This window comes from Podarcis raffonei, chromosome 2, assembly GCF_027172205.1.
Source record: "Podarcis raffonei isolate rPodRaf1 chromosome 2, rPodRaf1.pri, whole genome shotgun sequence".
NCBI lineage: Eukaryota > Metazoa > Chordata > Lepidosauria > Squamata > Lacertidae > Podarcis > Podarcis raffonei.
The window spans coordinates 3,733,988-3,751,131 of record NC_070603.1 but is presented as its reverse complement, the minus strand read 5'-3'; the positions used below and the strand labels follow the sequence as shown (position 1 = coordinate 3,751,131).

At 48.8% G+C, this 17,144-nt stretch overlaps 1 protein-coding gene across 5 annotated transcripts in view; it reads right to left on the bottom strand.

Annotated features, from left to right (window-relative positions):
* Positions 1 to 277: 277 nt before the first annotated feature.
* The window catches only part of LRP1 (LDL receptor related protein 1), a 316,344-nt gene continuing 299,477 nt past the window's right edge, over positions 278 to 17,144 (bottom strand). For all 5 annotated transcript variants that reach the window (XM_053370298.1, XM_053370312.1, XM_053370304.1 and 2 more), the window contains 14 exons: positions 15,907 to 16,175; positions 15,625 to 15,803; positions 15,438 to 15,544; positions 14,756 to 14,872; positions 14,012 to 14,188; positions 12,536 to 12,676; positions 8,880 to 9,053; positions 7,501 to 7,662; positions 6,383 to 6,557; positions 5,651 to 5,755; positions 4,890 to 4,954; positions 3,478 to 3,568; positions 2,128 to 2,275; positions 278 to 834 (listed from right to left, as the gene is read on the bottom strand). In XM_053370298.1, the coding sequence (XP_053226273.1) occupies positions 694 to 834; positions 2,128 to 2,275; positions 3,478 to 3,568; positions 4,890 to 4,954; positions 5,651 to 5,755; positions 6,383 to 6,557; positions 7,501 to 7,662; positions 8,880 to 9,053; positions 12,536 to 12,676; positions 14,012 to 14,188; positions 14,756 to 14,872; positions 15,438 to 15,544; positions 15,625 to 15,803; positions 15,907 to 16,175 (2,051 nt within the window). In that variant the 3' untranslated portion in view covers positions 278 to 693. The remainder of the gene's footprint in view (positions 835 to 2,127; positions 2,276 to 3,477; positions 3,569 to 4,889; positions 4,955 to 5,650; positions 5,756 to 6,382; positions 6,558 to 7,500; positions 7,663 to 8,879; positions 9,054 to 12,535; positions 12,677 to 14,011; positions 14,189 to 14,755; positions 14,873 to 15,437; positions 15,545 to 15,624; positions 15,804 to 15,906; positions 16,176 to 17,144) is intronic.

Below are 17,144 nucleotides of genomic sequence, written 5' to 3'. Positions count from 1 at the left end.
TGAGAGGATTCCCTTTTCCAGTCTAAACAAAGCCAAAACCACACACCCAATGCATTAAAATTTAAGAACCACTGGTGTTCACAGCAAGGGTACCTTTAGTATAACAAAGTGTGCATTAAGGTATTGTCAGACTGGTATTATCGCTGTGGTCCACATTCTATCAAATCAGTAAGTTTTTCTGGGGAAAAGAGGGAAGAAGAATTCTCCCTCACCCCCCAAAATCTGCCAACCCCTTATTTTCCTGACACTCCTTCAATTGCCTTCTTCCTAGCAGTTTTGCTCATCAATGGCACCCCAAGAAAGGTGTAACATTTATATAAGTTTCTGAAAGGCTGGCAACCTCAAGCCACCTGCACAAGGAAGCAAAGGTGAGTTGGTTTGTGCGGTGAAGAAAAAGGCTGCAGCCAGGTAAGACCATAGAGCCCTTCAACCCAAATGAGGGTCTTCTTGGTTTCTCGACCACCTCCCAATGTTGCTTTAACTCCGTCCATCCCAAAGTCCAGTGACAGAGATTCAGCGGCTGGTAGATGAAAGGGAATATACAGGTAATAATACTGCTCACATATAAAAGTAATAATCCTTCATTTGTACATTTATACAGTATCTCTTGCTCCCCACCCCCCACCCTCCCCAAGCCATCTTGTCTCTTTCCGTCTGGCCTCTGTCTGGGCTGGTGGCCCATTCCCCCAGGCCCTATGCCAAGGGGTTGCCAAGATCATCATCTGCGCCTCTGGACAGCAGCTCCCGCTTTTCATCTGTGCTGGCTAGTGAGTTGCGGCTGTTGTGGGCTCCCATGTAGAGTGTGGCATACACTGGGTTTGTGAAGTTTGTGGGCTGGAGGAAAAGGAGGAAAAGAGAGAGTGTGAGAGACTTCTGGGGAAGAGGGCAGAGGTGGCTTCTCAGGAGATTTCCCCCAGTCCCTTTTCCTATACCTCCCCCCGTCCCCCCGCTCTCCTCTGGGATCACCATTCCATAGTTTCGCACCAAGGTGTGGCAACAGCAAACAGCACATTTCAGCAGCCATGTGTTGAGAGAAGGTGGTGAGTCTTTCTTTCAGACTTTGTTAACTATGAGCCTAGAATGTGGATGGTTTAATACAAACCCACCACTAATGCACTATTATTGCACCCATGACATATTGGCGAATACAACTTCCCAAAAAACTACCAGTCTGAAGGGGGCAAAACGTTACTCCTAGGGGCATTCTGTCCAAGGAGCAAAGCAGAGTAACTAAGTCGCTGCACCAAGTGATGGCAAGGTGCTTTCTTTTTGGTAAAAGATGCTGGTGATGCTTAAAAAGGTCCTTGGTTTCTTCATACTTAAAGGTAAGACCACCACCCCTGAACATTCTTAAAATTTGCCCACCCCCTGGCAAAGACGAATACAATCTTCAGGGGGCATTTTTGCCCCACCCCCTAAAACTAAGTCTGGATGCCTCAACTAGTACTTCAACCTATCCTTAGTTAAGGCCAAGAAGGGCAAGGAGGAAGGAATTTGCTCCAGAGAGGGAAGGTGAACACGCAACTCCCTGGGTGCGCTTGTGATCTCTTAACCATGAAGCTTTCCACCAGGCACTGGTCTTTAGTGCCAAAGAGTTTCATCAGTTACTTGGCCTTGTAGAAGCACCACATTTGAATTGCGAAGAAAACACATGCAGAGGTGATACCACCTCAAATCGAAGCATCTTCTGAGAGCAGTGTTTATTGTTTGCTTTTGTGGAATCAGACAAACATTAGCTATTTATAATTTTGCAAGACTTGCAAGCCTGTTGCTGGCTGCCCAAATTGTGGGGACAGAACCAGATACACGCTAGGATTAAAAACAACTTCCCTGGGGTTTGTGAAGGATGTGTCTACTTGGGGCCCTGGCCTCAAAAAGGCTCAGCACCCTCAAAGCAAAGGGTCCCCAGGATCCTCTGATTCTAAGCTGGACTTATCTTGGGCTCTACTTTTTTCATTCTGTTATTCCCTCTGTGCACCCTGCCACGTTTGCCTTCCAGCCCCTGCCAGGCGCTTTTGTTCACTCCTTTTCCCTTCTCCACCTCCAGAGGACTTTGGAGTCCTTTCTCCAAAGCAACCTCAAACAGCCTTTGCATGTTAGCCTGTCTCCCTGCTCCCGCTTCCAAACCTTGTCGGGGTCCAGGGCGAAGTCAGCATCTAGCAGCTCCCCCACATCATCTGCGTCGGGGTCCCCTTCGTACATCTTATAGGTGGGGTTGCCGATCTCCACGTTCATGGCACCGTTGGTCATGCGCTGGTGTTGGAAGCCTTTGGCCCTGGGGATGAGGAAGAACAAGGATGAAGTGGAGGTCAAGGTGGGCTTATCATGCTGTTCAAGTGGGGAGGAGCAGCAGTGACTAGACATTCAGGGCACTGGTCTCAGCAAATGCCAAGGTTGTACAAATGCTAATGGGGGGGGGCACTTGCAAGGAATCATTGGCAGGAGGGTGGGGTGCTTAATGTCTTCTGCATCTACTGATTACTGTATGCAAATACACCCCTCCAGAAAAAACACACAAGTATATTTAAAAAGTGAGTGCATCCGCAGGACATAACTGGCAGCAGAGGGAAGTTCAGCACCCTTCCCTACCCCACTTTAGGTTACAGTGAAATCAGAGCACGATGGAACCCCAGGCTTCCTTTGTAATGGTGTAGCCCTGCCCTCAGTAGAAAGGATTATGACATCAACTGTCATATGTGTGAGTAATGGGAGAGTCACTGTCAATCCAAGTAGCGAGTACTTGCTTTCATGGGCCAATGGTCTGACTCAGGATAAAGTACCAAGGTATGAAGGGATTGGAATGGGAGGCTGATGAGCAGCATTCTGCATCCATCCCTGATTGAACGGAACTAGATTTAGCATGCAGTTCACCGGCAGAGTCTATGCTGAAAACAGGTGCAAATTGGTCTCTTGTTTACTTCCATCTTGGCCATCATGGCCACTGTCCATGGACAGAGCTGGTCTGCCTCTACTAGCCCAAACTTTTGAGTAACCCACCATGTGTTTCTATTGAACTGCAGCAGACCTGATGATCTGTATGCTGAGCTGAAAATGTGTTTCCCCTCTTTATGGGTGTGACCCCTTAGTATGTTCCTGGGAACCATGAGAGTTCAAAAATGATCCAAGAAGGCAGCAGGCAGGGCAGCTTCATCCATACACATCTCCCACAGAGAACCCAGAAACTCTACCATGACATGAGGCAGATGTACAAATGACCAAAACGAATGTGGCCTCAGCAATGAGAAGCAGAATTGCAGCAGGTTGAAGCACGGACACAATCAAGATTCATTCCCTGTTCATGGATGGTTACATCATGGGATGTGGGGGCCCAAGAGGAGGTTTTGTGTTTGTGCAAGAGGAAGTCTGACTTAGTTTAATATGCAACACAGAACCTAAAGCTCCCCCATCCCCACGGCAGTAGATATGCAACACACTCAAACACCACCCACAGTCACCATTTCTGAGTGCTTTGCTTACCCTTTAATCCGTTTCTTGTACCAGACCACAGCTCCTGCCACCAATATCACCAGCAGCAGGAGGAGGATTGGGATGATGATGGACACGGTTCCTACAGGAGGTGGGGAAACACTGGTCACTGACTAGCCCACACCCCAAGACAGAGCAAAGATCTCATCAACACTAAATATGCACAGCCTGTCCCTTATGTCTGCATATATATTTCCATTTCTGGGCAAGATAGATACAGTTGTACTCAAATATCCAAGAAGCAAAGGCATCTCATTTCCCTCTAGGTTCAAATGAGGACCAGTGTGGTGCATCGATTAGCTTATCAGGCTAGCACGGGACAGACCCAAGTTCAAATCTCCACTCAGTTTACCTCTGACCGGTTAATACCATCTCCCAGCCTAAGCTACCTCACAGGGGAGCTTGTGAGGATAAAATGGGGCTGGGATGAGAAAACCCCACGTCTGCCACCCTGAACTCTTTGGAGGAAAGGTTAAGGTATAAGTATAATGAACAGAGACGGTTTTCGGTGCAGGTGAATGGGAAGCATTCCCTAGTACTGTACAGGGAAGAGAAAAAGGTGCAATCTGGAAAACTCTACACCGACACACCTCTAGCTGGGAAATACACCAAAGACCTCCCTCTGTCTTTGTGAAGACATTTCACTTGATAAACTGATAGAATGTAAGCCTATCCATGAATTTTTTTTAAGTAAAAAAGTTTTCTATCCTGCAGCATTTCTGGGATGTTTACATGTAGGCCAAGTATTTTTCGCCTTGACAATGGACACTCACAAACGTTTGTGGAATCTGGACCTAAAAAGCCCCCCCCCCCCGGGCCTGCAAATAATTTAATAAATGGGCGCATTTCTCACAAGGGGGACATGCCAGGAGGCAGATTTCATGTGCCACTGAGGGCAGCAGAGTGGCAGGGAGACAGAGCTGACCCACAGGACACAATCCACTGAGATGTTTCTTCTGCACAAACAGAGCTGAACGAGAACATAACCATGTGCTTCCTTTCACAGAGAGCAAGTCTATCAATGGTTTCTAGTCAAGGTGTCTCCATGTTGCCTCCAGCCTAAGAGGCAGAGTTGCAGGGAGCATGAGCTGTGCTTGTGTCTTGCTGAATCTAGCAGGGCTCCTCTTATGCTCAGTGCTTCCTATTCATTTAAACAAGACATGTGGGGGAGCCTCCGAGTGGATTGTTCCCCTGTGTGAGGAAGGGAATAACCATTTGAATAAACTGCCTCAAGGACCAGAATGCCATGGGCCATGTCCCTCTGGCTGGTATGGAAAAGTCACCACCCCTGCATGAACAGGTGTTCCCTGACTCTCTCCAGCTGCAGCCCACACCCACCTGACACACTCACATGCCCCCCATGAACCCCTACAGCGGCTGCCCTTGAACCCCCCTCTACATACGGTTGCTCTGCTGCTCGTTGCTTGCAGATCTCTCACAGCGCTCCCCTGTCATCTCCAAGGTGCACCTGAAAAGCAAAAGGCATGTGGGTGTTTGTGGATGGGATGGACACAAGCAAGAACTTCCTTGGGCAAGGAATATGCTGAAAAAGTGGTGTGAGGAGAGAGAGAGGGAGAGAGAGAAAGAGAAGGGGGGCAGATTATGCTAAGGAGAACACTGGAGTAGCTGAATGGAACTCATGAGATAGAGGGAAGCCGCTATTACTTCAGCAGAGGGCTGCAGGAAGGGTGTGCAGATTGTGCCATAATCCAGCATGCAGGAGTATCTCTCATGCAAAGCCCATCTTGGAAGGAACACAAGAAGCTGAGTTGGGTCCATCTAACTCAGTATTGTCCACAGAGATTGGTAGTGGCTCTCCAGAGCTTCAGAAAGAGGCTTCTCCCAGTTCTATCCGGAGATGCCAGGGACTGAACCTGGGACCTTCTACATGCAAGCCAAATGCGCTACCATTGAGCTATGGCCCTTTTCCCTATGGGGCAAAACGGGGGAAATGGCAGGCAGGTCACATGAGATGGGCAGCAGGAAAACTACACAATTCAAGGAAACAGGTTATTTAGGAGCATGCCTGCCTTAGTATGGAGGTGGGCTTGGAATTTGTGAGTTAGGAGAGAAGAGGATAGGAAGCTGGGTGAAGACTCGTCTCACTGAAAGTAAGCAGGCATGCGCCCCCTTTCCCTTCACCCCCCTTTCCCTCCAAACTCACTGGCACTCAGGCATCGAAGTTTCAGCATTCATGGTGCAAGTGCCCCCATTGTAGCAGTAGTTGTTGCAAGTCAAGCAACTGGGGGCTATCCTGCCATCAGGGCAGCTGCAATGTAGAAGGGAGATGCGGTCAACGTGGCAGAAACTCCCCCTCCCCCTCCCTCTGCTACTGCCCAAAGAGTAAATCACAACCAGTTACAAGTCCAACCTTTCTAGCCTATCTATCCCCAGCAGCTTCCTGCCGTAGGAGCGTTAACCTCCCCCCCGAAACAGGCCTTCTCTCCAACACGGCCTCTGCGTGTACCACAACTTAGCACCCCTGCTCCCATCTTTTAATGTTCTGCTTGTGGGATCCTGTTCCAACCCCTAACACACCAACCACAGAAACTGATCTAGGAGACCCCCCACAACTTAACAGCCAGGGATACTTTGGATAGGACTCCCATGGTGTCCCCTTGGAAAGGATACGAGGCAGCTGTGTGCACACATAAAAGCCCCACAAATGTGTCCTGCAACATCACAGCAGCCCAACTTGTTTCCCCAAAAACCCTATCCTGGTTCCTCGCCACTTGGGTGTCCATGGTGACTGTCCAGTTCCCCCTGCCAGCTGCGCTGTGTGGTGCTTCTCCAATGCCGCTATGGGCAGGGGACCCAAAGCACTCTTGATGCCTATCTCTCAGGACCATCTCAGACCTCCTCTTCTTCCAACCCCCAAGCAACTCTTGGCACCTACGTGCAGCTGACGTTGCCAGTCTGCTGGATGATGGAGCAATTGCCCTTGAGACAGCGGTCACACTTGTTATGCTGGCAGCGGTCACCATAGTAATATGGCGGGCAGCGGCACAGGCGAGCTCCAGCGGCAGTCAGCTGGCACACACCATTGTTCTCACAGAAGTTTGAGCACTGGCCTGAGGGGTACAGAAAAGATGTTGCAGCACAAGACATAGTATTCATTCCTGAACAAGGTCCTGAGACTCTACCATACCCCAGGGTTCATAAACTTCATCTCCGTTGCACTATCTATTTAACATTTGTTCATTTATTTAACAATAAAAATATATTTTTAAAAAATCAATCACAAAAGGGGCAAATTCTCAAGTGCTTTTCTGACAGTCATCCCACTGATGGAGCACGGGAATTAGACCTCACACTGGATGGAAATGAAGACACAGTGATTCCCCTGCAATGTGATTTTTGCTGAAGCTACCCAAAGGGACTCTGAATATATGAAGAATTCAAGGTCCTCAGTTTGGTATACTAAAATTAAATCAGACAATAAATGGGATGTTTATCTGCAGGAATTAACAAGCTTCCCCTGCTGTCAGACATGTGTTTATTCAGCTAAGATTTCAAATGATTCGCACAGAATATGTGACCAGTAAATTATTTAATATTGTCTTGGCATATGCAGACGAGGCTGCATTGAAGACCTTGTATGCTAGACTACCCTCTCATTGCCCTTTTCATGTGCAGGAATAGATTCCACTATTCATTGTGTAACTTTTTTAGAAGGTCAATCAGGTGATTTCAAATCAGGCAGTTGCTGGTTGACGCAAACAAGTTTTAAAGGATTGTTTTATAAGCTCTAGCAGGGGAAAAGTTATGAGCAAGTTTTCTGCTCTATAACAGTGTTGACTGCCAAGGCGTTTTTGTTTTTTTAACTAAATGATTTGATCATTTGTAGTTCTGAAAATAGGTTTTCACTTTACTCTTGGATTGGATTGTTTGTTTTTGTGATTTATATTCTAAGAAACTAAAAAATCTGGCCGATCTCCCTGACATTTCCTCCTTTGGCCAGTGTGTGTGTGGGGGGGGGGTCTGCTGTGGCCTTGGGAGCTGGCAGGCACTTACGGTATTGGCACTTGTCACCGATGAAATCAGTTAGGCAGCGGCAGTTGGGCTGGTTACCCTGGTTGACGGTGCAGCTGCCGTTGTTGAGGCAGTAGTCTGTGCACAGCTGCTTGTTGCACCGAGAGCCAGTGAAGCCGTTGGGGCAGCGGCAAGTCGGCATCCCTGGGGTGGGAGGGTAGAACGCAGGTTATCGTTAGCAGGGCTGGGCCCATATAACTGACTTAACGCTACATGGACTGCTGCAGCCAACAAAAGGCACCTGTCCTGCATATGTTGTTGTGACTTCAAGTCCCACCAGCCCCATTCAGCAAGGCCAAGGGTCAGGGATGATGGGAGTTGTAGTCCAGTGACATCTGGAGGACCACATGTTTCCCCCACCACAGGCATAACAAGATCTTTGAGGAAACCCAACAGCTAGTTGAATGTATATGGTATCTCCTGGGAGGTGGTGATCCAGGAACATGGCAGACAGGAGAATATTTTACCACTCTTGTATTTCATAGAATCACAGAATTGTAGAGTTAGAGGGACCCCAAGGGCAATGCAGGAATCACAGCTGAAGAATCCTCGACAGATGCCTTTCCACCCCTGTTGGGACTTAATCCCATATTTTTAAAAAACATTGCCTCAATTTTATTGTTTAACTTTGGGGAGATTATAAGTGCATATATTTTACTAAAACAAACAAAGAATCAACAAAGAATCTTTAGATGGCAGAAATTTTATTTTGTTACCCTGGGATCCATTTTTTCCTTTACTGCAGGTGTGGAGCTATGGAACTGGATCTCCCCCCCCCCGGCCAGTGGGCAGGGTCACCTGTCAACCACATGATTCAACTTCAGGTGAAGAACTGGGAGCACTCTCCATGGGGGCTCATAACTCTTCCCTTGCACCTCTGGCTTTAAGCTTGGAGTCACACTTTTGGGAGGGATCGGCTCAAATGGGGAGCTCCGATTCCCGCGGCATTTGCACCTGGCCACTTTCAGCAGGTACTGGATGCACGAAGGAGCTCCTGAGTGCAAAACAAGTCTCCCTTGCAGGCTGGCATTTGGCACCATATTTAAAAGGCACATGCAAAGAACAATTGGCAGTCTGCAGGTTCCCCACGGCTGTTTAACTGCTGCTGGCATGAGCCCTCAGCTCCAGTTCACTTCGGAACAGAGATCAATTTCTTTTTTTTGGCCACAAACAATAGGGAGCTGAAAAGTCTCAAACCACAAATGGATTAATGCAACTTTGCAGAAGTCCATCCTGAAAATCAGATGCTGAATTTTAACTTCAGCACTTGAAGCCATGGATCTCCTTGGTTCTCGTGTCTCCTCCGCTGCCCTGACTCCAACCCTAAGTTGCACCTTCTCCCAGCACCCCACCCGACTCACCAGATGGGGAAGCAGCACAGGTGCCCCCGTTCTGGCAGTAGTCAGAGCACTGGTCATGCTGGCACTTGTCCCCGATGTAGCGCGGCTGGCACCGGCACTTGGGCTGCTTGCGGGCATTCAAGAAGCAGCTGCCACCATTGAGGCAAACCAGGTCACAGGTGTCGGTGGCTGGAACTACAAGAAAGGAGAAAAGAAAAGAGAAGCAGGCAAGAAACTGAGTGAGATACTCATTATTATTTATAGTTTACTTAGTGTTGTCACGGACTGGCTGAATGCAGAGGAATAGTGGGAGGCACCAGATGGGGAACTCCCCAAGAGACGAAGGCTCAAAGCCTGAGGACTGGTGGTGGGAGGACGATGAGTGGTTAGACAGAGAAGAGGGAGAAAACTGGGAGAAGGAGGTGTCAGAAGCTGGAGAGGCAACAGGGTTTAGTGAGTTGGGAGAATCTGTAGAATTCCAGAATCAGATGCAGAGGTGGAAGCAGGAGAGGAGGGAGGCCAAGAGGCAGAGATGGGTCAGGCTGGTGAAGAAGCCAGGTCTCTCCCTCCTACTGCAACAAGCTCCTCCTGGTTTCCCAGGACCAGAAGAGCTATGAAGAGGGAGAAGCAGAGAGAGGTATACTGGCGGAGTCTCAGATTGCTTGGAAAAGATCCTGGGGAAGGAGGAGATTTAGTCAGCTATGGGGAGTGTCGGCATCCTTCAGGGGTCAGGAAGCCAGCTGGCTAGCCCCCAGCTGGATCATGCCCTTCCAGCCGTGACGATCCCCCAATCTCTGGTGCAATGTAAATCAGTGACTCAGACTTCAGAGCCTGAGCACACTATATTAGCAGAACATACTGCGCAAACAGAAGTGGCGTGAGGCTTGTGGAAACATACTAACAGCTACAGAATTTTTAAGCATAAATCAGGACAAAGAAAACATGTCATCTCTCTTTCGTCTTCTCAGAGAGTCAAAAGCAAAAGCTATACACACAACGGAAGTTCCCAGCAAACTATTTTGGAATGTAAACAGACATGTGACACGTAACAATCCCATGTCTGCTCCTTAAGGTGGAATGGAAATTCCCAACATCCTCCCCCTTTCCATGTAACCTATTTCAACCTAACTGCAACCGCTGTACATAAATCTGAAGTTGTTCCCTGTTAACAACTTTAGACAACAGGAATCTCGTTTCATGGCATGTAGGACACCTGAATGAGTCCTTTCCAAAGACATTCCCTTGCACGATGTAATTTTATCTGCAAGTACTTGGTTCTTTGCTTGCAACTCTCTGAAGCTAGCAAAGCCAAACAGGACCTGTTGTCTTGATAAACCTGTATAGGATATTTCACATTAACCCTGACGTCCTGAAACAGTTGTAACAACCATTCACAATCCATAAGTGAATATGAGAGTGCATTGAGTTCAGCTTCACAAAAACTCAGGCTCACTGTTGTCTGCTTCTTGCACAGCCAGTCAAACAGACACTGGTTATACATGTAGCACACCCTGGAAGTGCTTGTGCCATCTGTGGTGTCACTTCCAAAACTTGCATCTGCAAAAATCTCAAGACCTCCAGACTTCAGATTAGTGAATCTGAGTCTGTAGTGCATAGTACCTCTCAGGTAATGTGCTATGCACTTGAGAGCTTTCCAATCCTGAACAGTAGGATTGTTAGTGTGTCTGCTAAGCATATTAGTGCTCACAATCCTACTGTTCAGAATTGGAAAGCTCTCAACGGAGATTGCAACATGGCTCCCTCTCTCTCTAGCATCAGACAGCAAAGAGAAAGAAGAAAGGACAATAGTCCCACTTCATGGACCACAGTAACACAAACATCCTGTCTCCGTCACTTCACACTCTGTGGAGTCAAAACTCACACCGTCAGGTGAAAGACAACAATCCCATGACCGCAATCACAGAGCAGGAATTCTAACATCGAGGTGGGGACTGTTAGCTCTAAAACTGCCTCATAAGGGCAAGACCTAGCAAAAAGAGTTGCTGTGCTCATTAGGCTTGTCACTCCTAAGCTGGCCTTGGTTTTTTCTAATAATAAGTTAACTTCACTTACTCAGTGTTATTTATTCCTGACAAGAGCCATCAGTGTACATGGGGTTTTGGAGAGCACAAGAGAATAGTTCATGTAGCTTGACACAATGAAGTCTAGAGGAATTTGTCTAGTCCTCCCCCATCTCCAAAGGAGACAATAATTTGGGAGGAGGTATTGTCTATGAAAGGCAAAAATAAATAAAATAAAGAGTGTTTATATGGTGGGAGTTTGTTTCGGCCTCAAACTGAATAGCCCCAGGATGCATATGAATTTTACATTGTATCCCTTGGTTACTGTACAAGCCCTCAAGTAATAATTCCTGCATTTACCTCTCGATGATGTAAGCCAACCTCTGGCTAGGCATGAATCACTGGATCTAAGCAAGAATCTGTGAGGGAGTTCACAACAGCTTACCTCTCCCATGTTGTGGGGAGGGCAGATGGCAATTGGTTCAAGGAAAGGACAACAGATCAGTGGCAGGGCACATGCCTTGCTTGAGGAAGGTTTCAGGGTCAACCCCTGGCATCTTCCACTAAAAGATCAGATACTAGAATCAAGTGAAAGTTCTCTCTGTGACCCTGAAGAGCCACCACCAGGCAGAGCAGACAATACTGGATGGACAAATACTATAATGTAGTGAAAGGCAGTTTTCTTCCTTGTATAATGGGAATTTCATGTCCTACAATATCTGCAAGAGAGGCCCTGCGGCAAGGTGTGTGTTCACAAGCAGCACAGGGCCTTTTCAGTAGTGGCCCCTATCCATTGGGATGCATTGCCCAAGCAGGTAATTCTTCAGTCTCAACCTCCTTCCTCTATTTTTCATTTTTAAAAAGTGATTGGTGACTGCCGATTTGGTTGTAGGATGTAATCCCTATTTGCTCATTTTAATTATGTGCCTGAAGTTTTTCATTCTTGTTTTCATCAGGGTACTCTGTAGGATTTTCAGTGTGTAAGCTGCATGGAGTGAGTCCACAAGCAGGAAGGAACTTAACATCCCTTATTCTCCAAAGCAGACAAAAGGATGTGAGTGAAAACTGGAGCAGGAAAGAGCCTCGTTGCTGCCCTGGGAACAGAGTCAGATTTCCATGCAGCTATTGGCACTAAGTTTTTGCCTTTCCTGGTTGCTTCTCCTGAAGAACAACAAACACCAGCCACTCGGACAAAACCCAACACAGTGGGTTCCAGTTGCGCCAGTGCCTGTATAAAGAGGGATCTTCAGAGAGCAGAAAACGTTCATCTAGCCTAGTATTGTCTACTCTGGCAGGTAGCAGCTTCTTGGGGTCTCAAGAGAAGAAGCCTTTCACATCACCCAATCTTTTTTTAAACTGGAAATTCCAGGGACTGGACCAGGGAGCTTCCTCATACAAAGTGTGTGCTCAGCTTCCGAAATATGAACCCAGAGGCAGCCAAAGGCATAACGTGGCCAGTATATTCCACACAAACTGATGGTGACTCACAAGGTCACAGGGGCTGCCCGCACTGGGAAGTGAGGACGACTGAAAAGAAAAGTGCAGATTTCACTTCCTGGGCCAGGGGTTAAAAACAGAAGGCATTTTAACAGAGGGCAAAAGCAGTATGGCTGAGGAAGGCAAGACGTGCCTCACTCTGTGTGTGTAAGCACTTACCTACAGGTGAGACGGTGGGTGAAGGGACGAGCACACAGGTGCCATTGTCCAGCCTCCTGCCATTGGGGCAGGTGCACACAGGGCCGCTGGGACTCAGGAGGCAGAGCCATTCACACTTCTTCCTGTCGCAGGGGTTGGTCACTGGAGAGGAAAGATGCCAAGCAATAAGAGTTCAGCAGAGGCTCTTGCTGGACGGCAGCCCCTCTGCTTCCCAAAATATGGTCTGAAAGAGAACTTGCACTCTCCAGCCTCGGAACTGCCTCTTCCTCCCCTGGTTTCTGAATGGCCCCTCTGCTATCCAGCCTGCTCTCTCCTGGCTCAGTGACCACTGTGGCCATATTTCAGGCATAGGCAAACTCTGGATCTCCAGATGCTAACAGGACCAGTGGTCAGGGATGATGGGAATTATAGTCCCAAACATCTGGAGGGCTGGAGTTTGCCTATGCCTGCCATATTTTCTCCATCAGTTTGCCATCATGTCCCCTTATCATCAAACTGCAAATACCAAGAGCCCCCAGTTTAACTAACTGCTGTGTCTGCTGTGTTAATTGATTTATCAAGTTGGACTGAGGAGCGTCCATTCAGGCAAAATCATGTTACTGAGAACAGCATTACAACTAGAAATTAATGCAGATTGCAGAAAACAAACGATTCTATTGTCCACTTTCCAGCCATGCACCTGCATTCCCGGCAGGAATCCGACCATTGCTGGAAAGTCCCCAAGGAAGCAGATTTTGCTACCTGCCTGGGCAGCCATCTCTATTCCTTCCCCATGTCGAAAAGTAAGATTCAGACTCACAAAGACATCTCCATATTATCTCTTCAGCCTCAGATCTATTATGGGTCTCCTAAGTTGGCATAGCATGAGGTCAACATGACTCCCTACCCTCTTTTGCTATGCAGCAGAGGTCTAGACGGGGGGGGGGGCGGTGGCGCTGCCCCAGGCACATTTTTTTGAGCAGGCGCAACCAGATGCCCACACGACAGGCTCCCTCATTGAGGCTGGAGCTGTGAGGAAGGCAGCTGCGTCCAGGCCAGGCCTTCAGGGCTGGGGTAGTGGCAGCACCTCCTTGTCCTTTATGGCTGGGTAAGGGATGCTCTCCACTAGCTCTGGCGTGCGAGGGAGCTGAGGAGGCCGCAGCTCCACTGCTGGGTCAGGCCTGACCCGGGGCTGGAAGCGGCAGAGAGGAGGTGGCAGCATCACCACACCTCTCCTCTGCTGGGCTCTGGCAACGGTCCAGTGTTGCCATGTCAGAGCTCCACTCCCAGGTTATGCCTGACCTGGGGGCAGGAGAGGCGGCGGCAGCATTGCCATGGCTCTCCTCCACTAGGCTTCAGTGCATGAGGGAGCTGCAGAGGCAGCTTCCTCGAGGGACAGCCCAGCACCGACGAGCTTCCTGGTGCAACACTTGCCCCACCCACCTGCAACCTACCTAAGCTGTATGAAGGCTTGATGCCCCAACATGCAATACTAACCATCTGGCTGTTTATACTGGTGGTACAGCACCACATCGGTGGCATGGTTGAGTCCAGCTGTAAGGTTGGTGACGGACCCATTACCAAACTTGTGAATCTTGAAGATGCGGTTGTTGATGTAGGTGACGCCATAGATGTAGTCTTCAAAAATATCAATGCTGAAAGGGTGGCTGAGCCCTGGGGTAGAAGAGGGGTAGAAGCAGTATTAGAAACTGGCTGTGCAGCTCTGCTAATGGACACATAATTCAGGATACTGGAAGGATCTTGAGTTCAGTTAGGTGAGCTGTGGAGGGGTGAGCAGGTAGAAGATGTTTCCCATTTTGGGGCATTGTGGCGAGGCAAGGGATTCAGAATCCTGTGGGAATGGCAGATAAAAACACTCTCAAGTTCTCTTAATAATGAGCCCATTAACTGGCAAGCTCTTCTCAGCACAATTCTTTCAACACCAGCTGCAGTACTACAATGGGACCAAGATGCCTCTCTCTGGGAAGAGGTGGAAGAAGACTGAAGGGGGAGGATGGTGGGTCTAGCACTACAGCGGCTGCTTTGGGTTGTGTTAAGGGGACTAACCATGATCACTGTGCTGCCCCTTTGGTCTTCCTTATTTTTTTGCCAAAAGCAAAAAAGGGGACTGGGAACACAGATCTAGAGGTGGAGGAAGAGCTATGGAGGGTCTGAGCACACCGAGACCAGCACCACCCCATGGCTTCCCCAAAGCTTCTTCCCCCTGCACCCACCACCTACCTTTCTTGCTGTCAATGGCCACCACTGGGTCAGTGCCATTGAGCCGGATGCTGCCAATCACTGAGAGCTTGGCATCAGCCCAGTACAGGCGCTCGTTATGATAATCTACAGCCAGACCTGCAGGCAAACAACAGCAATTTATGTGTGAGTATCAATGGTGACCTGTGGATCATATATATGCCTTAAGTGTCAAAAGTATGAAGTGGGCTTCCCAAAGGATATGGAGCCTGTTGCTTAGGAAGGTGTGCAGCCCACCCCCCCAAGCAGAGGAGCTGAGACTTTCCAACCCTCCTAATCTCTCTGGTGGTGTATCAGTCAAAGACTAAGCAGCCCTTCCCCTAGACAGGGTTTCCCAAACTTGGGTCTCTAGCTGTTTTTGGACTATGATTCCCATCATCCCTAGCTAGCAATCCCTGGGTCAGGTCCAGCTAAGAGCTAAGGAAGCAGAACTGGGAAAGAGATTCCTGTGCCAGAAAGCTTTGGGAATGCCTGCAAGAAACAGGAGGCAATGTAAGGAGATGAGCTAACAGCCACAAGGCAACTTCTGACGTTCCCACGTTTGGGAAATTTGCCCAGTGCTATCAATGAAACTCTGGTGTGTTGATACAGAAAAGAGGCAGCCCTGGGCATGGCTGTGCAGCATGAGTGAGGGTCGACACTCACACACCCCGACCAGACTGACCTGTTGGCCACTGGATGTTGTCCTGCACAAGCGTCTCCCTCAGGGTCCCGTCCATTGCCGCCGTCTCAATCTTAGGGTGGTTCCCCCAATCTGACCAGTACATGGTGCTGTAAAGAGAAAGCCATGCTGTGAGGTGTGGAAGGGAACAGAGAGTTGCAAGAGTAAACTGTGGTGGGTCTTGTCTTACCCTCGGAGCGGGTCCACCACGATGGCATGTGGCTCGTCAATCATGCCTGAGATGAGCGTCTTGCGGTTCTCGCCCTTCATCTGTGCCACTTCGATGACGTCACGCCCTGAGTCTGTCCAGTAAATGTTCCCAGCCACCCAGTCAATGGCAATGCCCCGTGGCATCTTCAGCCCTGAGATCTGCAGGAAGAAGGTGAGCACCGAGAGTTTGGCCAACCTCAGTTCCAGTGCCCCACCCCTGCCCCAAAGCTGTGTTATCTCACGGGCAAAGCCTGCCACTTACATTGAGGTGGGTGACGCCACCATCTATCTGCCGTCGATTGCGATTGGAGGCACTAGAGCCAGCAGAGGATGGCAGCTCACGGCAGGAGATGCGCCCCGTGTGCCAGTTGGTCCAGTAGATCTTGTTGCCCTTGACGTACACATCCATGGCAGCAATGCGGACAGTTTCATCCCCTTGGAAGGCAGGTTCATAGGCAGAGTTGGGGTTGAAGGGGTACATGCTGCGGATCTTGTTGTCGTCAGCAATGTAAAGTATCTGGTAGTCAGACCCTGGAGAGGAAGAGGAAGAGCATCAAAATGGGAGGGGACCTCATTGCAGTGAAGCGAAAAAGCTGGAGGAGAGGAGGGTGATGTAAAAGGAAGTTTGTTAGGCAAGACAATGCAGTTGGCAAGGCACCAATATGCCGTACTCTGTCTTAACTTGGCAAGTCGTACTTTGGACTCATCCAGAGATCCTTTTGCATTGAATTTTCCAGGCACAGGCCAGTGCTTCAAAGCTCTGTGTCCAAGCAGGTTTTTTTGTCTTGGCACTTTCCTCAGGAAAACCTGTGTTTTATCACTGAATAGGAGCAAATGGCAATCTGCAGAAAACACGACCACTGTTTGCTCTGATTGAGCGGTAAAACATGGGTTTTCCAGGTAGAGCACCGGGACAAAAAGAAACCCCTTGGAAATGGAGCTTTAAAGCCCAGACCCATGCCTAGAAACACAACACAAAAGGAAGTCTAGATGGGCCCTTTGATGCACACCGTGATTGCAATCCAAAACCCCATGCTCACTTGAGATGTCTACCTGCCAGCGAAGTCAACTCTGGGGAAGCCCCACTGTCTTGCATGCATGAGCGTCTTTGGATGTGGCCTAGAACTGAAGGCCTTGTACGAAAGCAGACATGACTGTTCAGAGCATGTATCACACACGTGAAAATGGGGAGGGGGTCACTCTTAGGGTCCCAGGCTCAAAGAGAACTGGCAGGCACACAACAACCCAATCCAGTTAGAAACTGCATACATTTTAAGTAATCTTTGACCCCTACCTATTGGGAAGGTAAGCAGGGGTAGGAAAAGCAGCCACTGGACATGATCCAGCCAAAATGAAGCACTCCCAGTGTTTTTGATGAGAGAGTTAAGGTTGTTTCTAGTTCACTCCCACTGAAATATATCACTGCAGTTCAGAGGCGGTGTGTCCTGTTTCACTGCCTAAAATGAAACAGGAAGGGCTGCTCTGCCCTGCCACAGCTGC